This window comes from Euprymna scolopes, chromosome 14 (genome assembly GCF_053919585.1).
Source record: "Euprymna scolopes isolate OS-2025 chromosome 14, ASM5391958v1, whole genome shotgun sequence".
Taxonomy (NCBI): domain Eukaryota; kingdom Metazoa; phylum Mollusca; class Cephalopoda; order Sepiida; family Sepiolidae; genus Euprymna; species Euprymna scolopes.
The window spans coordinates 96,607,978-96,635,322 of record NC_136495.1 but is presented as its reverse complement, the minus strand read 5'-3'; the positions used below and the strand labels follow the sequence as shown (position 1 = coordinate 96,635,322).

Sequence of the window (27,345 nt, the reverse complement as noted above, 5' to 3'; positions counted from 1 at the left end):
AAGGTAGATTCTAAGTATAAACTTAATTCTATATGAATTTACATTTCAGGTCAATACACTCAATGAGCAAGAATGGGAGAAAATCCAACAGGCTCATGTGTTGGCTAATGTACAACAGGCATTTGACACGAGTGATACAGAAGGAGCTGACGAAACGGAATCAATATTTGGAGCTGTGGATTTACTTTCACCTTCAGGACATACAGATGCTCAAACACTGGCCCTCATGATACAAGAACAATTAGATGCAATCAACAATGAAATTAGGTAAATTTGGATTTCTGTTTTTTTGTTTTTTGTTTTTTCATATAATTTGTATCAGGAATAATTTATACATTTTTATCTTTTTAGAGAATTTAACTGTAAAAAAAAAAAAGAAAAAATTAAAACCTTAAATTGAACTTAATAATTATTTCAACAATAGATTTTATGAATAATTAGCCCACCCATAACCTGTCGAATCAGTATTTATTACATGTATGATATTAAATATACAACTTTGACATTAGTCTATAAAGCAACAGCAGCTGCCAAATATGCATGTCCACAGCGTCTGTAACTATGATTCATCCATTTTCAAGTGTGTTTGTGTGTATATATATATACTAGCAAAAGTACCCATCGTTGACTGGATTCAAAAACAGCCTACAGAAAATGGACTCTGATTTATGAAAGTATGATAGGTTATGAAAAGGAAGGGTTGTAAAGAGATAGCTTCGAATTTGGGGGTATCAAAACCAAAGCAAAATATGATGAAAGTAAAAATAGATAAACCCCATAATTTATTATACCATACCTGTTCACACTGAAACACTTATCACAATATTCTGTGGATCTATATTAAAAAACCTTGTTAAACTTTGTGATATATTTCCATTCTATAGAGGTCAGGTGCGAACGAACACCCCATAATTTTATTATACCATATTTCTTCAAACTGAAACAAAGTATACTTACGCAGATAGATATGAAAAGTCTTTATCAAAGTTTGTGCCTATTTCCATTCTATGGACGCCACAATTTTATTATACCATCCCTATTTAAGTTAAAACATACTTATCAAAATATTCTTATGTACATCTATATCAAAAACATTTGTAAACGTTTTTTCTTTTTTTTAATTTTAAAATCTTTTATTTCCATACTTTGTGGACCAGGCGCGAACGCAGACCCCCACAATTTTAATGGACCACCGTTCTGCCAGATCAAACATACCCATTCTTGTGTCTTGATACATCTTCTATCATTATATGTAATCAGTTTTTTAAAATAGTCAACCATATAGGAGCCTATTCGTGACCAGACACACATACACACACACACACACACATACACACACAGACATTCAGCTTTATATTATAGATATATATACATCCCATAATTAATAAAGCTCTAGTACACCATATATATATATATATATATATATATATATATATATACTTGCAGAAGTACCTGTCGTTTATTGGGTTCAAAAACAGCCTACAGAAAATGGACTGTGATTGATGAAAGTATGATAGGTTATGAAAAGGAGGGGGGTTGTAAAGAAAAAGTTTACCCTAAGCAAAATATGATGAAAGTGAAGATAATTTTCCCGAAAATAAATTTTTTTATATCAACTTTGTTTCCATTCGTAGCCAAGACTGACCAACAAAATGATGTTTCCTTACAAAGAGAAAATGTTATATATATAATAATATAAATATACAAGAAATAAATGTTACCATAGTCAAAAGTTACTTTTATGGTAGAAAAGTTCATTGGTTTGTATTTTTAAGTAGTTTGTAAAAAAAAAATATTATTTTTTAATTCACGAACTGGTTTTAAAAAAATCAAAATGGCAGCGACTTTGAAATGGAGAGCCCCATTTTCAATTTGAAGGAGGGGCACCTGAGCATTCTGTGTTAACACTTTAAGAGAGTTCCGTCAATGTAAGGAATATTTATAAACATATTTTAATGTTTTCCGTTATTTTGTGCTTGAGGAATGTTCGATTATGGCATGTGTAGTTTATATAAAAATTCATTTAAGTAGTTATCGCCTCAAATTTTGTTTTAATTTCGGTTCGCTGAAATTATTTCAAGTAAAGAGCATTAAAAACTATTTCAAAACAAAAAAAAAAAAACATGAACTGAACTTTTACTGACTTTGGTAACATTTATTTCTTGTATATTTATTTTTTTCGGGTAGTTGTTTGTTGGCTTTTCTGCTAAACACTCTTACTAAATGATATCGATGAAATATCGAAAAAACAAAGAAACAAAAACAGTTTTGAAAAATAATGAAGCTTTACTTACTTTAGTAAAATAATCCAGAACAGCAAAATGGGATATTAAAAAAGTAAGCACGTAATTACTTTAGTTTTTTAAAGCAAAGAATCGATATGAATAAGAAGAAAATGGCACCCTTTTCAAGCAGAACAGCTTCGTTTCAGTTTTACAGTATTGAACGGTGTAGTATTGCGCCGTCGGATTCAGGGTTGTACTATTGTAATGTAAGAACACGCATAAAGGATTATAATCAACTGAATTCCTGACAAATTCCTGTACACTGACAAAAAAAAGCTTAAGCAGATATATAAATAAAAATAAAAAGGTTATGTGAATGTTTTTAAAAAGACACGTAATTACGTGAGCAGGATTTTTTCCTTCTTTTGACACGATAACAAGTAACGTTCTTATTTTTATTATTTATCTATTTTTGAAAGAGTTCCACGTGCAAGTGAAGAAGGAAAAAAACAGAGTTATGCAAAATTTGTCGAGAATTGTCTAAAGTTCCAACTTTTTTTTGGCTTTCACTTTAATAAGAATGTGAATTTATTCGACACAATATGATTCAACTCAAAAAAAAATGAATAAAAGCTAACGTGAATTAAGATTAAAGTTAAGGTGTTATTGTGGACCTTCACCCCTTTTAAAAAACCTCGTTAAACTTTGTGACATATTTATATTCTATGGAGGTCAGGCGCGAACGCGCACCTAATAATTTTATTATACCATATTTCTTCAAACTGAAACATAATTATCAAAGTATACTTACGCAAATAGATATGAAAAGTCTTTATTAAAGTTTGTGCCATATTTCTATGGAGTACAGGCGCGAACGCAGACCCCACAATTTTATTATACCATCCCTATTGAAGTTGAAACATACTTATCAAAGTATTCTTATGTACATCTATATCAAAAACCCTTGTAAACGTTTTTTTTTTTCATTTTTTATTTCCATACTTTGGGGGCCAGGCACGAATGCGGACCCCACAATTTTTATGAACCTCCGTTCTGCCAGATCAAACATACCCATTCCTGATCTTCGATACATCTTCTATCATTATATGTAATCAGTTTTTTAAAATAGTCAACCATATAGGAGCCTATTCATGACCAGACACACACAGACGTTCAGCTTTATATTATAGATATATGTATTTGGCATAATCACATTGACACACCGGTTCTCGTCAGATCATCGAAGTTAAGCAGCATTGAGCCTAGCTAGTATGAGACAAGTGACCATTTGGAAATTCTAGGTGCTGTATGTGCTTTCCACTTATCTCGGCATTGTTTCCAGTTGTCCTAAACCTATGCTTGCCACTGATATTTAACAATGCTGACTCAGGAGAGTGGTTGGAGATTGTGCAAATCTTGCCACAAAAATTACATGACTGTCATATATATATATATATTGATATTTATGATGACAAGCAAGAAAGATCCGCCCGCTTTTACTAGTATGTACTAGACATTTATCTAGAATACTCACAGATAATCTATGTTCTCTATTTTAATTGATGTCATCATCTTTTTATTTTATTATTTATGATATCACAAATGATCTTCCCCGTTTCCTACACCTGATGATATCACAAGATATGATATCATCAATTTATGATTTCATAAGACTCTTACTTATATTTCACTTGTTTTAGTATATGTTGCAATCGGTGAATGAGGTTATCACTTTGTGGCATCATTCAGTTTGCACATGGACAAATGAGCAAACAAATTAACAAAATCAAGAGTTTTCACAAGTATATAAATATAAACCATTCAATTGTTACGATTCAAGTTACTTGCTTGTTTTGTTGACTAGCAATGCCTTCACAAAATTACCTACTTGCAACCAACATTTTTAATATTAAACATTTCATAAGTTTCTTCTGAAAATATGACAAAAACTTTCACATTATTATAAATAGATATTAACATTTTGATAATTTTGATATAAAGAAACAGGGAGTGAGAGTTACACCAAATTTTCTTTCTAATTGATTTTCACTCCTCCTTCTCACACATAAAGTGAAAGAGAGAGCTGTCACCTTCCCTTCTCTGAACTTTTATGCCTCATCGATATTTGCTTTTAGGTAGCGAAGACATTAGTTTCATATAAATTATCTCCCTTGGTAATAAGGAGCATATTTTAATGAAGGTTTTTTCTAAGTTATCCTTTTTTTTTTTAAAATTTATTTAATTATTGACGAATCTATTACAAATATACGAGGGGAATTCAATAAGTAATGCCCTTGACTTACTCCTCATAGCAGTAGAGCTACAAATCTTAACACTGTTATTAGTTATTCTCTGCAGAGGAACCACTTAAATTTTCACATTTCTTCTATCATTAAATGCAGATCTGGAAACCATTTTTGTAAAACACCCCAGATTGATCACACAATGTGACTTTAAAAATCAAGGCTGCATCATCTGGGAAACACTTTGCTTTCAAAAATAACTTCATGGCTGGAAAGAGATAGGTCAGGAGAGTATGAGGGGCAGGATTTAATAGCCACATGCCTGTGCTTTTGATCTGGTCACATGCATGCTGTGAACTGAAGTATTTTTTTGTAGGAAGTAGATATCTTTGCTAACCTTGCTCTGCCTCTTCATTTTGATAACACTTCTTAATTTCCTCAAAAGTTGAACATAATAGGTTTCTGTAATTGTGGAACCTTTTGCCAGGAAATCTGTCATCACTACTCTATTCTGGTTCCATTCTGAACTGTGAGCATGACCTGGCCAACAGAGGGCTACGCCTTTGCCTTCTTTGAATTTTTTTTGCCAGTGTCAATTTAGAAACCATTGCGATGATCATTTGTATTTGTAACAGTGTTCACCCTAGTTGGACTAAGCTAGCTTTTTCTCTGGCCTGCACATTTCAAACCATGGCAATCCTGAGTGAGGTTGCAACAGATGGTGAGCCAATTGGGATTCTTTGTCAAAGAGTGATCACTTATGAACCTAAGAACTCCATCAAGTTTCCACTGCATTAGCTGGGTTTTGGTTTCTGGATTGTAGTGATAGACCCAGGTTTCATCCTGTGTAATTAGTTTTTTGAAAAACTTTTGACACATCTTCTTAGCACATCTCCAAATTCATTCCCAATCACTCGATACATTCTCACTTCTGGAAATGTGTCAGCAACCTGGTAATCTATCTAGCAGATAACTTATGCATCTGCAAATAGACATAAATGATAATTTTCGCAGACTCTCTACTAATCTTAGCCTCTTTTACTATTTGATGAATAGTTATGCATTGATCTTCTAAAATGGCAGTCTCAGTCTGACTGAGAGATGCCTCGTCAACGGCAGAAGTGGCTGTGCAACCTGGTCGGGCATTGTTTCCACAGATTTCTGGCCATGTTTGAATTCACAATGCCAGTGTTTTACGAGGTCATATGATGAAGCATCATTATCATATATGTTTTCATTTCATCAAAAGTTTCATGTGATGTGTGTCCTTTGCAATACAAAAAACAGATCACTGCATAACTCAACAGGCTCCATGCCACACCTGGCTCAGTTCAAACACCTGTAAACTAGAAATCATAATTATTTCAGAACTGTAATTTGCCACATAACCCATAGAGATATAAATCCTTGCACATGCAAAATTTCAGATAGAACAGACAACTGAATGGGGGGCATTTTTTATTGAACACCCATCATACAAGAAAAATAACTCAATAACGTTACAAATGAATAACACCTAACAATAATCTTATTATAGATTCATCTTTTTTTAAGTAGTTATGCAAATTAGATATACAAATATCTATCTTTTCTCCATATTTTATATATAGTATTCCGAACCATGTTGTATTATTGATGTAAATAACAGTAAGTTATTTTGATGATAATTAGTGATGAAAAACTTTCATATTTACTCATTTAGATTTTTTTTTTTTTTAAGTGTTCATTGTGAACTAAGGAAGTATGGCTATTTTCATTTCAGACATGCCTTTTACCATATTTGGGCATAAAATGATTATTTTACATGCAAATATAAAACAGTGTTTCTCATTTAATTACTAAAGGCAAATAAACTGAAGAGTTCCAAAGAAACTATTGGTAACATTTGATTGGATTTATCTTGACTATTGATTATGAGTGTAAAGTTTAGCTTGAGCAATTTCATTGCCATCACAGTCGATCAATTTTCATCTATTTTTGAGCAAAACCAAAATAAATTTTTATGTAATGCATGATAATTTTTCATTTGTTTTATATCATGTATTATTTTATTTTCATATCATGTATCATTTTATTTTTTTTATTGAATTCTTATTCATTAAAAAAAAGAGTCTTAAGAAACATCTGTTTCAAATCAGTGCTATAAATTATATACAGCTTATATAATTGAATATTAGTGAAAGATTTTTCAATTTTTTATAAGTCTGAGTACAGTTTGTGGGCTACCAACTTTGCGGAAGTTGTTTAGCAGTCAATATTAGATTTCAATAAATGTTTGTTGGAAGTTATAGAATTTCGTCTGCTGTGTAAAGTTTGAAAAGATTGCAGGCATTCATGCTACCTTGCCTGCAATTTATATAATCTTTATAAACTAGTTTTTAAAACACAAAGAAATTATTTTTCAACATCTATTTTTTTTTCTTTTCCCACAACTAAGGATTCTTGACAAAACATGGAAATTTAATGCTTATGAACTGTTTGATAAATGGAGATTACTATGTGCTGGCATTTTTCTCTTTGTACATGTGGGTTATTGAGTTTGGTAACTAAGTTGAAGAAAAATACAGGTAGTAGCAGAAATTAAATACTTCAGGAGAACCCGAAGCATCATCTACTGAGACCATATTACCAATATAGAAGTCTGGAACCCCATTGAACAGTATATTAGTTATTACGAACATCAGCTGACTACATTAAAGAAGAGGAAGCTGAGATAGGAATATCACATAAAATTGAGTGGATACTCGAAGATCATCCTCAAATGAACCATACTAGGGAAGAAAGGACTGGGCAGACCAAAGAAAATATGTCTGTTTGGATTGGTAAAAACTTTGCAACAATCCACAGTTACAAGAGCATCTCTACAACTCTAGCAAATTTTAAAATGCAGTAGTAGTAGTAGTAGTAGTAGAACTGTTTTTGAAAGATATTGATAGAATGTATTAATGATTTAATTAAATTGATTTCTTTTTTAAATTCTAACACTAAAATTGGAATCTTCTGTTTAGTATGGCCTAATAGTTGTTTTATTCCTCTATTCTTTATGGGTAGTTGTAGTTCCTGTGGTAGCTGTCAGCAAACTGATGCTTTAGCAAAGCAAATATTTCAACTTCATGAAAGACCATTCTTGACAACAGGAAGATGTTCCAGTGAGTCATGAAGCATAAGATGTAAAGATTTAGCAAGTCGTATACTTATAAAGCCTTGAAGATGTCCTTAATAAGTACTTCAACAGAGTCTGCTAAACCATACGCAATGACGCAACAAAGATAATTGACTCTTATACAGTTTTGTTCTTAAGCATGTGGTGAAGCTCCCCAAACTATTTCTTATGCTATAATTTTCAATCTTGTACATATATATATATATATATATATATATATATATATATAATTTTTTTTTTTTTTTTTTTTTTGAGGAGGTGGGTAATTTATTTTGGTATATTTTCTATTTTAAGTAGCATTTTAAAAATTATCTTTTCAGATTAATACAAGAAGAAAAGGAGAGCACTGAACAACGAGCTGAAGAATTGGAGAGCAGGGTAGGGAGTGGAAGTCTTGATGCAATAGCCAACAGATGGCGCACAGGTTATGAGCGATCGTCTCCACCATTGAGTGGACGATCTACGCCAACTCCAAGATCATATCAGTCCAGAGATTATCTCCAAAAATATCATACAGTAAGTCTGGATAGGCCAGACCTAGAGAGAAACCACATTGCCACTTTTTGTTATGTCTTGTCTTTTAATGTCACAAATATTTTTCTAAGCTTATTTAGTTTTATTTTCTCTCCCAGTGCAGGCATGTTCTTGATGCTAGACTTCAGTTTAATTAATGCGCAGATAAACAAAGAATGAAAGAATCCAAACTTTAATTAAGATTAATCAGGTAGTCTAAAGAAAATATATTTTTTCTATGTTATAGGTTCGGTTAGAATCCAAATTTCATAATAAAACTGTAACATCTTTCATTTTTTTATATATTAGATTAAATAAATATAAAAACATTTTTTTTTTTTTTTTTTTTGTAATCATAACGTTTTTTAGCCAGTATCAATTTAGAAACCATTGCGATGATCATTTGTATTTGTAACAGTGTTCACCCTGGTTAGACTAAGCTAGCTTCTTCTCTGGCCTGCACATTTCAAACCATGGCAATCCTGAGTGAGGTTGCAACAGATGGTTAGCCAATTGGGATTCTTTGTCAAAGAGTGATCACTTATGAACCTGAGAACTCAATAAGTAATTATTAGAAAAATGTATTCTAGAGAAACAATTGCACAATATCCTCTCATTTGGTCATCATTATTTGTGGATGTTATATGTACATGTATATTGGAAGAGAAATGTAGAAAGAAAAACTGTTGGATACAATAACATTTAATTTATTAACAATTTTTGGAGAAATATAAAACACTAAAAAAACACTTGTTATACTTGTTGCATTGTACAAATTGCTGGTAGGTGTTAATAATTTTTAACACATGGAAAGATGATGACCATTTGATTTAATTCTTGGCTATAAATTCCTTAAATTCTTGTAATGAAATGTGTGTGGCTCTCTTTCAAAAAGGTACAAATGTATTAAAGTTTTACTCCATTTTGGATTAGTGATTTTAAACCTTGCTAATAACTGTTATGAAATCCAAATGTTTGGCATCTGTTACAGAGCACAAACCGTAGCCATGTTTGGATTTGGGTTAAAGTAATGTTTTCAGAAAGATCTACTCTGGAACAGTTTTAATGGATCAAAGAACCGCCAATTTGATGAAAGATGTACAATTTTGGTCTTCAAATTTATCTGTATGATTTCTACTCAAATCTAAAAGTGCCAACTCTATTGTCTCATGAAACCTATACAAGAGAAACATGAAAAGTATATTATTATTGTTTCATTTTTATACATGTGAGTTCTCTTTGCCACTATGCAATGGTCATACAGAATTTAAAATTTAAAACTAAAGTAAGATCGCTGGATTAATGTGAAAACATTACAAATTTTAATCCTATAAAAAATATATGAAGCAAAATAATCTTCAACTGCTTAAACATTGAGAGTAGATTGATTCTCAGTATATTCTACTGCATCTAAACAGTGATTGAGAGTAAAAAAAAGTCAATACAAAATGCTGACATTTTAACTTGATTCATTAAGATCAAGATTTAAAAATTGTAAAATTTTCTCTTGAATTTTTACTTTCAGTTATGTTTTTATTTCAAACATTGCATGATGATTTTAAACTTTTGTTGTTGGCTATATACACAAACATTTCTTGCAAAAAATAAACGTTCTTCTTTTATACATTTTGGAAATGATGATGAATTGTTCATATTTTTTGGAATCTTTGGACTACTGTTCTTATTTTGATTGTTATCTTCACAACATTTTGATCAATGTAATGGACCCATGGCATGGTGGATAGAGTACTTGGTAAAATTCAGTTGTAAAAGTTGCACTTTTGAAGGTTCAATTCTCAGTGTGGACAACACTCAAAATACAATTGGGAATTACTTTTGACTTCCACCCAATCATGGCTGACAGAACGAGAGCATGCTACCCCATGAATTAAATAAAAAGGTCCGTTCAAAATTCCATGCAGATTCCCAAGTTGGCCAAGATATACCTGAAGAAGATCGTAGGTTATATTGAGTGAAACATTGTGAAAAGAATACTGAAGATGAGAACAATAGTTTGAAGATTCATAGAATAAATTGTCATTCTTATGGTAATCTATATAGTATTTGTAAATAGACTTACATTTTTTCTTCTATAACTCTTACACTCACCTCCAATATTGAAGCTGCAGTTATCCCAGGCAGGTTGAACTGGCTTCCTCCAAAGTATAAAGTTTCATGGGAGTATAAAATTCACAAGCGGTCCCCAGTCAAGGGAAATAACATTTAGTTTTTGCAGCTTTTGCAGGGAGATGTCAACATCCTCCTCTTACATACAGCATCTGGTATTCCCAAATGGTCACCCTTTTGATACTGATCATACTCAACGTTGCTTCTTCGGTGACTCCTACATTCGGATGAAGTATAGATAATAAAAAGAACTTGAAATGACAAAATAGAACTTGAAATACATTTCAAAATATGTGGAGGCAGCATCTTCTCATTCGAACATTTTTGATTAAATAAGATAGGCAATTTCTACCTATTGATTCTGTATTTCATTTTTTTTTTTTTTTTTTTTTTTTTAATGGTTTTCTTAATATCAGGGTTAAAGTCATTAAAAAACTTCTTTATATACCTAGTTTTTTCAGTTTCTCTAACAAATAATAAAGATAATGGGAAAGGAAAGTTGAAGTAGCGAATTTAAAATCTCCAACAGTTGAACTGGAGTTGAATAACTGTTACAGAAAGTGCATAAAATTGCTCCATAAGAATTTGATAACATATATATGCGCACACTTTCTGAAATACAATATTAAAAAAAGTCTTTTTCTATGGTAAAAATGTTTGTTATTTTCTCTGGTTGTTATCCATTTATACAGCTTAGTGATTCTTAAAAATAAATGATGACGTAATAGATATTTTGTGGGTAAATATTGATAATTGTAATTTTAGAAAAAAGAAAATATCCGAAAGTAAATGAATGAAGCATCAAGATCCTGTTGTTTGCTGAGTGCACATATCTTTTCTTGTATTACATATATAATCCAATGTTACCATTTCTTGTGAAGAAAATCTTTGTCATCTGTTACATTTGTTTTTTTCTTCTTCTTTCCTGTGGTATATGTGGTATGCTCTCTTCATTTTCAGTTTAGCTTGACATATTCCAAAATTGGTTCAATTTATCTTTCCCACCTTCCCCCATCCCCCATTTACCTGTTGTTGGCACTGCTAAAGTTTTTTTTTGTTTTGTTTTTTTAAATTTTTATTTATCTAATCAAGCTTCACAATGAGTTTAATTACTTCTCAAATTGCTTTCAATGTGAACATGTTTTATAACCAGAAAAAGATGTTTAAATTTATTCATGTTAATATATTTTTAATTATAAATTTGTATAATTTTGTTTAACATAAACTATTATTAATATATTGTGTATATTATACATATTACATCTATAATACTGTTCATGCTAGTTTTATAAAATTTAGAATATATATGTCTATTTTGTCAATAATGACAGCAAAATATTTTAATTTGTATTTGAATTTAGGTTTCTGTATAAAAATAAACAATAGTTTATATGTTGACAAATTGTGTCTTTAAATTCAGGTCATTAAAATCAGTTTTTATAATTTTAATTATAAAGTTTCAAACTGATATTTTGCTTGACATTTAAAAAAAAAAAAAAAAAAAATTAATTTGTTTTTACTAAAGACAAAAAAGATAAGTTTCTGATATAGTAACATCTCTTAAAAATTCTCTTAACAGTATTAAGCAGTGAATATTATATTTAAATACTTTGTTACCATCTTATAGTTGTTAGCAGAAATAATTAAGGATTTTTTAATTCATAAAAACTATATTTTGACCATTTTTTTCTTTTATTTTTCTATCTAACAAATTTTCAATGCTAGGAAATTTTGAGAATTAATTAAATATCATGTGTAGCTTGCTAAATGTATTTTTTGTTTTTAATTGCATGTTATATATTTTTTTTTTTCTTCTTCTGTTTTTGTTTTCATTTGTTTTGGAATGTATATATGCTGGAAGTCTAACTTAATACATTTCTTTTAAAAAAGTAACAATTCTATTCATAAACTAAAAATGTGTTTCTTTTTTCTTCTAAATGTTTTGAATATTTGTGTGTTTTTACAGCATGGGTTTTCTATTATTACTTGCATGCCTCTGCACTCGAGCACTCAGAAACTACTGCTATGTTGCTTTAAACGTATATCCTCATTTTTATAAGAAATAAAAATATTTTGTGGCTTGAGTTTATTAATGTCTATGAAAAAACAATAATAACAGAAAATAGGCAATAGTCATTGGGAAAAATTAATATATAAATCTTATATAATAATCTTAATCTTTAATAATCTTATTTAATTAAAACATGATATAATAGAAATTTGGAAATTTTAATTTCTACTTACAATTACTTTTCTTCATGTGACTTGTACAATCTCATGCTAATAATTATATAAAAGAAATGTTTTTTTTTATTAATTATTAAATTATTTATTATAAAAGATGTATGCCTTGTTGCTCTGTACTTGATTTTAACCAGTTTTTTTTTTATTCAATTCATGCATTTATATTATATATTTATTAAAAAGCACCATCTCTCCTCATCTAAGTATTTAATGAGAAGAGAGTTCCATCATTTAAAGATCTTAATGCTAATTAAAAAATTAAAAATTTATGATTCTTCAAAAACCACAAAGAATCTATAATACAAAAATAAACACATTTAAATTATATATTTTGTTCAATTTTATTTTAAAACCTATCTAGATATCTACACTTTAAAAAGAATGAATATACATAATGCAATGTTTTTTTTAAATTCACAATACAGGATTTATAATTTTATACCAATTAAAAATAGGGATAATTCAGCTTGTATATTTTACATAAATTTAATCTCACAAAAAAAAAAAAATGCGATACAAAAATGTCAGAAAAAAACCCCCATAGAAACCAATGGTACCAATGGAGTTAAATCAAAAGTGAACATTTTTCTAACCAACCTCATTGCTTTCAAATTCAATAGTAGATCAATACTAAATAATCAATGACGTTTTTCTTTGTAAGGCTTGCTTCTATTAGATCCTAAAGATAGAAATGACATTTCATAATTTCTGAACATAAAACTTCACTTTTTGGTTCAGAATCATACTTACATTTCTATTATGAATTGATGCTATCTGCATACAAATCAGACAGTTTATATTTTGAGTAAAGTCTTTGAGTCTAACTCTTCTTGGAGGAAGTGTAAATTTACTCGCTTTATGCTGGCCCATTGTTAAATATATATCTTATTACTAGCATCTTATAATGATAAAAGTGATGAATCATAACTTAGCAACTCCAAGTTCCAACACCTATCTTATATTAGGCAAGTACATATGAAAATGCGAGTATATTTATTCTTAACACAAAGAGTGCAACTAACTTTTTATTACACTTGGTTGAAAGTTTCATGAGCAAGTTCAACTAATTTTGAACCCTGTCAAATTGACATAATCAGTTTAGAGATGATGCAAAAATTGAATATAAACTTATAATTTTCTTTCTAAAAAAATAAAAAGTTATAAAAGTGCATGTAATAATTGATTTACAAAATAGAAATATTTTAATTTCTTTCTATGTAAAGATACAGCACAAATATCTAGAATAGATTCTAGTCGTCTGTCAGAGCAGCTATTACTAGAATGATATATAAAAAACTATTTTTAACATAACAAATTCTACTGAAAATGCCAAATTATTTGACAGACTAAAAATGTTTTCTTAACTGGAAATAAAACTCTTGAATAAAATGAATGTCTACTTTCAGTTAGTTGGGACCATTTTGGGTAGTTTTCATATCTGTTTAAAATGGAGATTTAGTGTTTGAAAAATGTCATAAAAATCTGAATAATTAAGAATTATCTTATTTTATAATTATACTGCTGCCATTATTTATGTACAACTAAGTCCAAAAACCATTAATACATATTTGTATATCTTCCTTCTCAAGAAGAGCAGTCATTTTTAATGTGACACCAAGGGATGGGATTAGTTCTAAAAATAACAAGTATCTTCACCATCTGAGGTTATTTTATAAAAATAACCATTAATGCCAAAAGGACATAATGCATAAGCCAGATTGAATAGTTCTCTTTTCATGCATGTATTTGATAATGGTGAACAATTTCCTTAATAGTATGATCAATGGAATATCCAAATTTATTCATTTTTATCTTTGTAATGGTTTTAAATACATGATGGCAATAAACCAAAAAATTAAGCTTTCCTTAGATGTTAAAATATCTTTTCTTTAGTGATAGGTTTATAAAATTTAAATTAAAGCTTAAATCTTTCATTATAAAAAGAAAATGAAAAGAAAAAGTGGAAGACATTGGATTTTTCTGGGCTTTTTTACTTTTTTTTTTTTTTTTTTTTTTTTAACTTTGAAAGAAAATTGTTTAAAATATATTTACCAAACAAACTTTAAAACTAGCTAATTTTATATATTAATATTATGTATTAAATGATTTATTAGATAAGAGTTTAAAATTTTGAGATTAGCTGTGCAGTTGCACAAATTTTGCTTTTCAATTTCTACTCCATGCGAAATCACTTGCTTCAGATTACTAATTTATGAAAAAAGGGCTGGGTTTTAGACTGTAACCATCTTTTTTTTTGCTGCATGCGATGTGCTTTTAGGGAAGCACATCTTGTTAAATTTGATTGCATTTGCATTTTGTTCTTTAATTTCAGGCGCCTGCAGGTATGTCTGCAGCACATATGCACACCTACTCATCCTCTAGTCCACAGTTAGCTACTGGCACTGATTCTTCAGCATCGCAGGTAATTACTCTCTACCCACAAAAACAGACAAAACCTTCAAGCTTTCTTTCCTTCTTCCCTATGATATAGCTCCCACTACATCTTTAGCCTTTAGGCATCTCTTTTCCATCGGATTATTCCTGCACTGTTTTCTTGTTCTTTTCTTTTTCTAATTTTTTAAATAAATATTAAAATTTACAGCTTCACAAAATTATAAAAACTTGGTCTTATAATTTTTAAAATGGAAACAGGCAGAGTCCCTTTTTTATTTAAAACAAATTTGCACTGAAGATTACTGATATTGAGTTTAGGTTAGAATACTGTGGAAGTAGGTTGTTTTTCACAAAAGAAGGAAGAACAGGTGTGCTTCATAAAATTTAAATGTTGATAGATTCATTCATCATCTTGAATTCCATTTCTGAAGAGAGAGAGAGAACAAGAAATTTTTAGAGTGTCTGTTTTTACTTTGATTATAGTTACACTTAACAAAATATACAAAACATAAACTTGAAACATGATTTTTTCTATAGTTATGGAATTAATATACATTATATTTTGTTAATTAACAATTCTGATTTTTTGTTAGATTATCTGAAAATCAGTTATCAATATTAACATTTTTTATTATTTCTTATAATGAAATGGAAAGGAAAAGGAGAAACTGTCAGAATAGCCATGTCTTTTTTTAAATAAAATTTAAAATAAAAACTGTTCTAACCTTTCTGAATAGAAATAGAATGGATATGAATATTTGTTGTCTGGGCATTAGTAAAAATTGTTTGTAATTTTTTCTTTCAAATTAGGGTTTCAAATGTCTGACTATATTAGAATACTTAGTTTTACTAATCTATATTTTCACTTAGATCTGAATTTCAAGTATATACTATCTTTTAATGAATTTTATTTTGCAAAACAAGCAGTTACTCTTAATCAAATCGCATTTCTTGCTCATAGAAAAGGACTTTGATGCCATTAGACTTATTTGAAATGGGTGATTTGCATGCATGTGTGGAAATCTTGAAATGTTCATTTGTATGATTGACTCCTGTTCAATGCTTGTATTTATGATTGAACCTTTCACACGTTTGTGTGCATGTTTGCTCATTTTAACTAACTATTAAAAACGTCAGGGAAAACTAGTAGAATCAGTAATGTCATGATGTGTGTCAGCTACAAACTTAATGAATAATAATTTATTATACAAAGATTATTAATAAATAAACTGTTAATTTACTCTTGATATTAGAAATATATAGAAGCTATATAGTAAATTTTATAAAATTTTAAGAATATATTCAATCTAGCATCTCTGCAAAATTTATTCTTGTGTGTTATATACACCATCTTCTTTTTTTATTCTTTACATCTTGAAAAACCTGTAGAAGATTCCTATGACAGAATAGTAAAAGAATAAAAAATTGATTGGCTGATCATATTTTTGATGACCTTGATATGTTAAAGGGATATAATTTGCTTAGTCTTACCGTTAGCTTACAATGTTTTTTTCTAGAGTTTTAGGTTTTCATTGCTAAATCTGTTTATTTTTATTTTATAAGTTCACAGATTTTTAAAATTTTATTTTGGTTATATTTATGTCTGTCATTTTTTTTTCTTTTTCTGACAAATAACTTTTTAATTAAAAAATAACTCAAAACCACTTGTGACTTTAATGAAAAGTAACATTGATGATCTGTATTACATGTTCCAGCATATATCATTCCTTTCAAACATGTCTATATTTCATGCGTTATTTTATATATATATATATATATATATATATATATATATATATATATATATATAACAATTGAGGCTGCTCTCTGCACATGTGTAAAGCTTCAGTATTTCAGAAATAAAAGCAAAATTAGCAAAAGCTTGATGTTGCTAAAACCAAAATTATAGAAAAAAGCTTTTTCCTTTTTTCTTTGCCTTTTTCTTCCCTTTCCTCTCTCTTAATAACATTTAAAACGTTACACATCAAGTGAAAAACATTTGGAATAGTCATGCTTTCGCAGTCCCTTTTTGACCAAATATTTTAATCATCACTTTTGTTTTTGTTGACATCCTCAATCATTTTAAGGATGTGTTTGGTAAGAAATTGCATTTCATAACTCTCTTCATTCTTTTGTAGGAAATTTCCTTGTTTTTCTCTATCTCTATTTATGTTATAAATTATTTATAATATTTATAATATATATATATATATATATAGGGTGTTTTTTGGAGGTGGCAAACTTTGACAACTCTATTTTCTTTAATTGCAGATTTGGCAGCTATCAATTATTTTGAGTTCAGGTTGGTTTGGCAATTCATCCTGTGGTTTCAGCAGGATGGAGTTGTGATATGATCAATTTACATTTGAAGAGCGAATAATTTCACAAAATAAACCTGTTAACTAGCCACGTTGTTTGTACAATTTAACCCCATTAGCTTATTTTCTTTGGGGATATGTAAAATCTCATATCAATGCTAATAAAACAGACACAATAATCCACTTGGAAAACAGCATTTGATGCGTCATTGCAAAAATACAGCTTTGTGTGAAGTTTGTGATAATTGAACTTCTAGATTATGCCATATACACATGAGCCATATGCCTGAAATTGTATTTAAATTATAAATGCCAAAAATTAATCTTTGTAATAAATCACATATTTGTATAATAAAAATATTTTTATGTGATTTATTTTAATTTAAAGTTTACCACCCCAAAAACACACCCTGTATATATATATATATATATATATATATATATATATATATTTTTTTTTTTTTTTTTTTTTATTTTACAGAAGATTTTAAGTCACTTAGATTGTTATAACTTTGAAATTTAATATTTGTTTTTATTAATTTGAGATGTTTGAAATTCAGTTTGAAATATTAATTTGGACTGTTTTAGTTCTTCTTTCCAGGAAGATGCAAAGCATAAGTACAAACTATTTATACAGATATAATTTTTAAAAATTAAATGAAGAATTAAAACAAAACTGCACAAATGACTGATTTTTATTTCCTATCTACTTAATAAGATGTTAAAAGCTTGCCACCTGAAATTTTATTGCTAGTTACAACAAAACTTAAATTGAATCCTAACAACACATTTTATATTTCTTTTCTTTCACCTTCAAATAACTTATGTAAGTTTTCAGGCAACTTAATATTTGAAAATGTTTCTATTTAGCTTCTGTAGCTCATTCATTTTTTTGTTAAATACTGAAAATGCTTTATAAGTATCAATTATTTTTCCTACTATAAAATGTTTCAATCTTACCGTTTATATTTCTAATAATTCTGAAATGTTGCAATTCTTGCTTTTTAACTAGAATTTTAAGATATTTTTACAAACTATTATACAGTATTTTATTGATACAGCCTGTGTCTATGGTACTTGTCATAAATTTTTTCAAAGTTATTTACGTAATGTATGCATACTTAATAAATAGCTTTTTTTAATTCAGTATATTCTCTAGCTAGATTTATTACTTCTTCATATCACTTTTGGTTTAAGAAAATATATGAATGTTGTATGTAACAACATTTCATAGTATATTGACATTATTCCATCATTTTAATATTTTAGCTCATAACTAGAGCTGTGACAACAGAATATTCTTTTCATTCTTTTGACTCTCAAGTATATATCTGACACAGTAAGACAGTCAATCAGCTGAGAACCACAGCAGTATATAAAAACATAAGATATTAACGGATATATATTCAAGAGTCAAAACAATGATAAGAATATGCTGTTGTCACAGCCCTACTCATAACCTACAAATCTTAAATTATTGAATAAAACAAGATTATAATTTAACTAATCACCGAAACTTACACATGCAATTACAAACTGTAAATAGGTAACTATAGTTTCTCGATCACTCTCTGTTAAGCTGTTTTTTTCTTACTATCTCTCTCTCTCTCTCTCTCTCTCTCTCTCCCTCTCTTTCTCTCTTTTTGTTTGTTCCCCTCTCAGCATATCTTTTTCTCTGTCTCTCTGCTTATCTCTCTCATTCTCTGTCTCTCTGCTTATCTCTCTCATTCTCTGTCTCTCTGCTTATCTCTCTCATTCTCTGTCTCTCTGCTTATCTCTCTCATTCTCTGTCTCTCTGCTTATCTCTCTCATTCTCTGTCTCTCTGCTTATCTCTCTCATTCTCTGTCTCTCTGCTTATCTCTCTCATTCTCTGTCTCTCTGCTTATCTCTCTCATTCTGTCTCTCTGCTTATCTCTCTCATTTTCTGTCTCTCTGCTTATCCCTCTCATTTTCTGTCTCTCTGCTTATCCCTCTCATTTTCTGTCTCTCTGCTTATCTCTCTCATTTTCTGTCTCTCTGCTTATCTCTCTCATTTTCTGTCTCTCTGCTTATCTCTCTCATTTTCTGTCTCTCTGCTTATCTCTCTCATTTTCTGTCTCTCTGCTTATCTCTCTCATTTTCTGTCTCTCTGCTTATCTCTCTCATTTTCTGTCTCTCTGCTTATCTCTCTCATTTTCTGTCTCTCTGCTTATCTCTCTCATTTTCTGTCTCTCTGCTTATCTCTCTCATTTTCTGTCTCTCTGCTTATCTCTCTCATTTTCTGTCTCTCTGCTTATCTCTCTCATTTTCTGTCTCTCTGCTTATCTCTCTCATTTTCTGTCTCTCTGCTTATCTCTCTCATTTTCTGTCTCTCTGCTTATCTCTCTCATTTTCTGTCTCTCTGCTTATCTCTCTCATTTTCTGTCTCTCTGCTTATCTCTCTCATTTTCTGTCTCTCTGCTTATCTCTCTCATTCTCTGTCTCTCTGCTTATCTCTCTCATTCTCTGTCTCTCTGCTTATCTCTCTCATTCTCTGTCTCTTTGATTATCCCTCTCTGTCTCTTTGATTATCCTTTTCTGTCTCTGCATCTTTCACTCTCTCTGCCTTTATATTCTTTCTCTCTTTGTATATCTTTCTTTCTCTCTCTCTGCATATCTATATATCTTTCTCTCTCTCTATATATATATATCTCTCTCTACCTCTCTCTATGCCTGTTTCTCGTTTCGTCTATGTCTGTCTGTCTCTTTCATTGTACAAAACCATATCCACTCTATAAGTTTAAACTATAAAGGTACACAATATATGTCATGTGATACTTGTTTGCAGATTTTGTCAAGACTTGAACTTCTATTCTACTTTAATATGTCACAAATAGATGACCGGCAGGAGAAATGGATTCATACTTTCCAAAATACATGAATGAAAGTGATTCACCAGTTCCTCAACAATATTTAAACACAATATACCGAGTTTGCAATCTTCATTAATAACCATGAAATTACTTTCACTAGAATGCATATACATACGCATGTACACAGAAGTTCATGGTGTCAATATAAAATTGCATTTTTATGGTGACTGGTAGTTTCAGACATCAGACAGTTCATATCATGAAGAAAAAATTCAATTAAAAAAATTAAAATTTATACTTAAAGATTTTGATTTTTTAAATGAAAATATTAATTTCATTTAAAAAATGTTTGGATATTTTTTAATTGAACTGTATAAACTAATAATTTTTGTTCACTTTTTTACGTATATTTATTTAATTTTTTATTCATTTTTTTTTTTTAATCACCATATTTTGATTGCTGTATTTTTGTAGTGTGTTGTATATATCGTAACAACCACATCTGTCTCACCAACACATCCCCTGTCCTCTACCCTTCACCTTGGTTGATAAAGAATGTTTCATTTAAGATTTGCTTCAGTATTTATCTTATAAAAGATGGAGAGTTTATCAACCAAAACATTGAGATCACAAATGTATTGATGATGCATGAGAATTTAATAGTAATGTCTAACACAAGAAAACAATTTTTAACATGGTTTCAGATTTCGATTTTTTTTTTTATTGATTTTGACTAAAACAAAAATGACATGGTGATTTCGAAACTGTACGCAGTTTTTATTTTCTCACAACAAGTGTTTGTATTTATAGCCTCATCTCTAGATAAGAGCAATTGTATTTTTTGTAAATAATTAGATTGGTTAGGTGGTTTCTTTTAATATTGTATTAGCTATTTTCTATTACTCATAAATATTGGATTAAAAAAAAGGTAAATTAGTTGCTTTATTAGTAATTATCGTAGCTGACGATTATTCAAGATTAAACAAAAATTGGACACCAGAAGAAAAAAGCTATAAGTACAATTTTTTATCATAACCACTTATGTATATAATTTGACTTAAAAAAAAACAATATCCATTGTATAAACGAAAGAAATGTTTGATTAAACATTAGTCAAAACATATTTAATATTTTCTCTCAATATTGTTTGCCTTTTTTTTTTCTTTTTTTTTTTTAATAATAATTTCAGCTAAACCCTTAACGTATATTATTGCAGTGCATGAATTACACTATTCATACAATATTATTATACAAATCATATTTTGTTAGACATTTTATTAGATAGTTCTCAAAAATTCCTTAATTGTATTTAAAAAAAAAACTTCCCTGAAGAATATTTTACTATCCGAAAATTTGTAAAAACAAAAATTTAATTTAATTTTAATAAATAGATATGTTTATTATGTTTATTAAAATCAATTTTGTACTTGTCTGGTCTTTTCAACAATTAAATTTTAAATTCTTAATATCCAGTGCTTCTCAAACAGTGGATTTCCTATTATTACTTTTTTACCATTATTTTCTAAATTCTTCAATTCCTTTTAAAATTATCTATGATACTGTTACTTTGAATCTAATCTGACAACTGTCTCTCTGCTTATCTCACACATTTGCTAGATTTTTTTTATTTTTATGATTTTTGCTAAAAACAATTTCATATGATACAAAAAAAAAAGAAAAAAAATTGGAATCATTTTTTCGTTCGGGGTCCACAATTTAATCAAAACAGTATCAGATCTAGGTCAACAAAAATTATGTTCCCTGAATATATTTAAAATGTTTTCCTTCCAATTGAAATAGTTTAACTACTGATTATATTTCACTAATTTTCCCTTTTCTCCTACAAACTTGCATTGTCATGGTTTGATTTTGCAGCCTGCTGTTCAGTATAGTCGTGATGACAGTGCAATTCCTGAAGAAGGACATCAAATCGAATGTGAATCTAGTCCACCAACACCACATTCGATTCGATTGGAACGTGTTGCTGCTGCTTTAGCACAAAGCGGCGATGAAAGGTAAGCAATTAAATTAGTATAGTTAGCGTATTTGAAACAATTTATTCTCTCAGTTTCATTGTTTGATAATAAATTTTAAAATAATTTACAGAGTCTACTGCTTGGCAGCAATGCATATATGAAGAGCAGTTTGGTTCTGATTTAGAATTTAACTTAAATAAAACACAGAAAAATCTTTATAATGTATATACTCTTAACACAACAAAGATGCCATATTCCAAAAATCACGAAAATTAAAAGTAAATCTAAATTTACGATTTTTAGTGATTAAAAAGTTTTAATTATTTTAAATATGAACAAAATCTTGGTAGACGAATTGAATTGCTGCCCTTGAATTTTAACAATATGGCCTTGTCTCATTTCCTCCATAAAATTTTGATTTTCTTAGTTAAAAAAAACTACTTGATGAATTTACATGATTTTTGGAATATGACATCCTCCTTCCATAACCAGTATGTACATCATAAAAATTTGTATATTCTATATATATATTTTTTAATCAAGTCGAATTGTAAATAAGAACCAGGAGTTTTACTCTTAAATCCCCAAAACTGTTTGTTGAATAATGAGAAACAGATAACCCTCTAAAAGAACGAAACAAAAATAGTTTTATTTATTACTAGCGGGGGTACCCGGCGTTACCCGGGTGTTTGGAGGTGTGTATGTAGGAGAGGGTGACCCTGTTTTAAAATAATTAAAAAAAAAACCACGATGTTAAAAAATATTGGAAAAACCAAAACAAAGCAAAACAGCAAACAAACGTAAAGAAAAAAAAAGGAAAAACTGGTGTAAAAGAGGAAAAAAAGTTTAGGTAGAAAGACAAGCTCGAATCCGAAGCATCCAGACTAAGGCAGAAAAAAAATGCCCGACACGTTACCCCTACGCCAAAGAGACATACACTTAATAACGAATAAAATTAAATCTTTAAAAACACTTGCAGGTGGTTTTTTAGGTCAAACATGACGTCATTGTCGTAGTAGCAGGAGGAGAGAAAATGAAGGAACGATTTTTTTCGGCACCGTCCTTGTAGAAAAGGGCCCAGTTTAGGGTGAATAAATTAATGTTTTTGACCAATTTTTCGATATTTGTCAGGCGAAGGTCGGAGCTTCAAAATGATACCTATCTGGCGAAAATCCGTGGCCCGTGTCGAAAGATTTTGTGAGATATACAAACACACACACACACACACACACACTCACACAAACATTTTTGCTTTTATATATATAGACTAGCGGGGGTACCCGGCGTTGCCCGGGTGTTTGGAGGTGTGTGTGTGGTGTTAAATAAAAAAGAGACGGGGGGGGGGGGGTAGGATCGAACCCGAAGCCCTGAGGCGAAGTTTGAGAATAAAATCGGCCAGCCAGAATGCGTTACTGAAAGATGTTTAAATTGACAGGTGCACGCACGGAAATCGTCAAACGTTACGACGACGTCAATGACCAGGTTTATTTGTTATAAGCAAAGTAAAAAAAGGAAAACAACGTTAAAACTTAAGCGGGGGGGGGTAATCAAAACATTGAAAAAAAAACACCAAAAAAAAACTAACGTAAGGCAAACGAACGATGAAAACAGAAAAATGAATACGTGAAAAATGGCTTAAATAAGCCTGTTTCGATATTAAAATTTAAAAAATCGGTGGGTACCCGGGTGTTTTTGGGTGTGTGGTCGGAGGTGGATAAGCAAAGTAAAAAAAAAAAAAACAGAAAAACGATCGTTACGTGAAAAATGGCTTAAATAACACTGGTTCAATATTTAAATTTAAAAAATTGAAAAAAAAAAAAAAAAAAAAAGAAAGACATTTCGCACAACGATTCGAACCCAAAACGTTTAGATAATGAACCAACGTGCTAATCAACTGACCTAATGCGACGTACATAAAATTTAATCAGTTTTTCAACTATTTAAAGTAAATCCGGTCATGACGTCATCTAACGCATGCATAGAACCGGTCGTCATCACGAGAGGACTGTTTTTGTTGACCCCTCCCCCCCTGTCGAAAATTGTCGATTTCAGGGTGAAAAAATGAACGTTTTTGGCCAATTTTTTCGATATTTTTCAAGCAAAGGATGGAGCTTCAATATGATACCAAGTTTGTGAATTTTTGTTCTGTCTGTCAAAAGTTTTTAGCAGACACATAAACATACACACATACATACATTTTCACTTTTATATATATAGATTGCTATTCACCCCCAAGAATGGATATTGTCTTTTAATAAACAGAAATACATTTTTTAATTTCTCTACTTTAGTGTACGTCCACTATAAAATGTTCTTTTTTATTTATCATAATTGGATAAAAATGGTAATCAGTGTTCTAGATGCAGACATCACATCTCTATGTTCATTGCTTCATCTCGCTTAACCATAACAACTTGTGATGTAAATTTGTTCTTTTGATGGGTTGTATTTTTATTATTTTCTCCCCCATAGCTTTAAAACATTTTAATGATTTTTAACTAGGAAGTATGTATAAGAAAATATTTAAATGGATACATCTTTTATAAGACTTATGTACTTGATAATTTATCTTTTTTTTTTTCTTTTCTTGAAAAACTGTTGTGAATAACTTTATTTTTGAAAGAAGAATCCCTTAATATCATTTTTTATGTTGTTAAAATGAGAATAAATATGTTGAATCAAACTAACGTAGCATTTTCAAAAAATATGTGTGGATACATATGGTTGCTGAAGTGATGTCGGATGATGTAAAATGGAAAAGCAGGCCAAGAAAATTATGTACTCAACTACCAATTAACACAAATTTTATATAACAAAAAAGATATATATATATATATATATATATATATATATATATATATATATGATATAGAATATAGTGGAAAGGAAGTAATAAGAAATTAGATTTGCATCTGTTTTAAATTAAATATCTAAACTGCTTTTTTATTTATTTTTAATTAAAAAATTATTTTTTAAGCCTTCACTTTTTGAAGTATATCAATTGAGAAGGAGGGTGGAGGAGGATTTTGATAAAACCTGTTTTCAACATCTGCATGCCATAGTATCTAAACAAGTTATTTGTATATTAAAAAAAAAAAATAATATTTACATGGTTATATCTTGAATAACAATTTTAACAGTATTAAGAACAGAATCATAAATAAAGGCTCTCTACCATAATGATTAAATTCAGTATGAAATAACCCAAAAGGATTTCTGTGCTGTAAAACAAAATATCCAACCAACCCACATATCTAGAAAGCAGATCAGTCTGTTGGAGATGGCTAGTAAATCTGCCTGTCTATGACCGTTTAAACCAAATCCTCATTGCGATGTTGGCCTAATGGATAGCATGTTCATTTACGGGCTTAGCTTTTGAGGTTAGTGCCCAGCAGAGATAATTTTTTTTTTCTTTTAATAACACAATAAGTAATCATTTTTAAAACATAAAAACGTTTATTATGATAGTAATTGTCTGTATTTTTGAGATGAGGTGTTTTCATTGATTGAGATTGTCAGACTGACTTCCTCATCTTGGTTGTTATCGTCACAACGTTTTGGCCATTTTGCCCTCCGGCCTTCATCAGATGTTTTGTATCGAACTGGGGAACCGTTTGTTAGGAGTCTCTAACCTAACCCTTTATTATTATTACGGGGGTACCGTGTTCCGACTCCAGCTAGGATCTGGGACATAGTTGCTGATTCTCTGTTTTGAATGTTACTTTTTACTGCCTTCATTCAGGATTGAACTCAGCACCTTTGGATAACTGTAAACTTTGATACAACGTCTAGGACCACTCGGCCATATGTCACTAGGACAATTCTTAGTTGGTTTTTGTTAATCTTAAACCTATGTTGTTATTCAAGGTTTTCTCTCTGTATCAGGGGTGTCCAAATTGCATTCAGCTCTATGCTTGGTTTGCTCAGTAGGTTGTTATGTCCGAGCATGTGAGCTGTTTCTTTAAGTTTTCTCACTTTCCAGTAGGTCTCTCTGTTTATCATTTTTACTTCATCCCATAGGGGGCGATGGTCCCCCTCTCCATCCAGACATGGTTGGCTATACCCGATTTTTCCGTCTCCCCTTTAGTTACCGCTTTTCGGTGTTCTTCCACCCTTACTTTAAGGGGGCGGAATGTTTCACCTTTGTAAACCTTTCTACAACTGCATGGGATGGAGTATATGCAGTTCTTGGTCGTGTTCTCCTCCATGCGGGGCTTCAATCTTACCAGGTGTCGTCTGAGTGTTGACTCTCTCTTGAATACCGTCCTGATGTTGTAGGGGGCACATATTCTCTGAATCTTTTCGGAGATGCCTCGTATGTATGGTAGGCAGACCGTTGGAGGTTTTTGGGTTTCATTCTCCTCTCTTATACTATTAACACGTATGGTGGATAGTATGCTATCGGGGTAGTTGTTACGACGGAGGGGATTCTTCAACCTGACCATTTCTTGGTGGTATGTAATGTTATCGCTACTTATTGTCTCTGCTCGATGTTGTAAGCAGCGTGCGATTCCATGTTTGATACTGTATGGTGAGTTGAAGTTAAGGTATTGTCCGGTGAAGGTAGGCTTGCGATATACGGATGTCTTAAACCCATGCTCTGTGCGTGATATGAGTATATCAAGGAAGGCCAGTTGGTTATCTTTTTCTTTCTCTATTGTGAACTGTATCGATGACATTCTGCATAGAAACAACCTACTTCAGAATGGGTACTGACCTATATCGACAAGAGGAGGGGCTAGCTATGGGCTTGCCATTATCACCAGTGATGGCGAACATATACATGGAATATTTCGAAGACATGGCCTTAGGTTCAGCTCCCTTAAAGCCAACCATGTGGCTAAGATACGTTGATGACACCTTCATACTCTGGCTCCATCAGGAAGACATCCAGGCTCTCCTAGACCATGTGAACTCAATAAGACCATCGATACAGTTCACAATGGAGAAAGAAAAAGATAACCAACTGGCCTTCTACTAAAACTTTTTTTTTTCTTTTACACCTCCAAACACCCAGCCAATGTTTTTTTTTTTTTAAACAGGGTTGATCCCCCCCCCCCCCCCCCCGAACACACACCTATAAAAACACCTGGGCCACGCCGGGTACCCCCCCCCTAGTGTACAGATAATTCCTCAATTAATTTACAAATAAAAGACTATGCTGTATCAATGATAAAGTTATTTGTATGGTATTACTATCCATGTAATCATAGACTAGGCCAGGCATCTCAAATAATAGATCACATGTGGAAATCTGTCTTTCTGTTGCTCACTGTAACCTAATTTTGTGAACAATATTTTCCTTAAATT

At 30.4% G+C, this 27,345-nt stretch overlaps 1 protein-coding gene across 8 annotated transcripts in view; it reads left to right on the top strand.

The window, feature by feature from the left end:
- Positions 1 to 27,345, top strand: part of LOC145293185 (liprin-alpha-1-like) — a 227,278-nt gene that overhangs the window by 131,789 nt on the left and 68,144 nt on the right. For 3 of the 8 annotated variants that reach the window (XR_013869680.1, XM_080139670.1, XM_080139672.1), the window contains 4 exons: positions 50 to 267; positions 7,952 to 8,147; positions 14,848 to 14,937; positions 21,935 to 22,074. Coding sequence is in view for 7 of the 8 variants with exons in the window: in XM_080139670.1 (XP_079995796.1) it covers positions 50 to 267; positions 7,952 to 8,147; positions 14,848 to 14,937; positions 21,935 to 22,074 (644 nt within the window). In the remaining variant the exon portion in view is untranslated. The remainder of the gene's footprint in view (positions 1 to 49; positions 268 to 7,951; positions 8,148 to 14,847; positions 14,938 to 21,934; positions 22,075 to 27,345) is intronic. The other 5 variants (XM_080139676.1, XM_080139677.1, XM_080139671.1 and 2 more) reach the window with 3 other exon arrangements.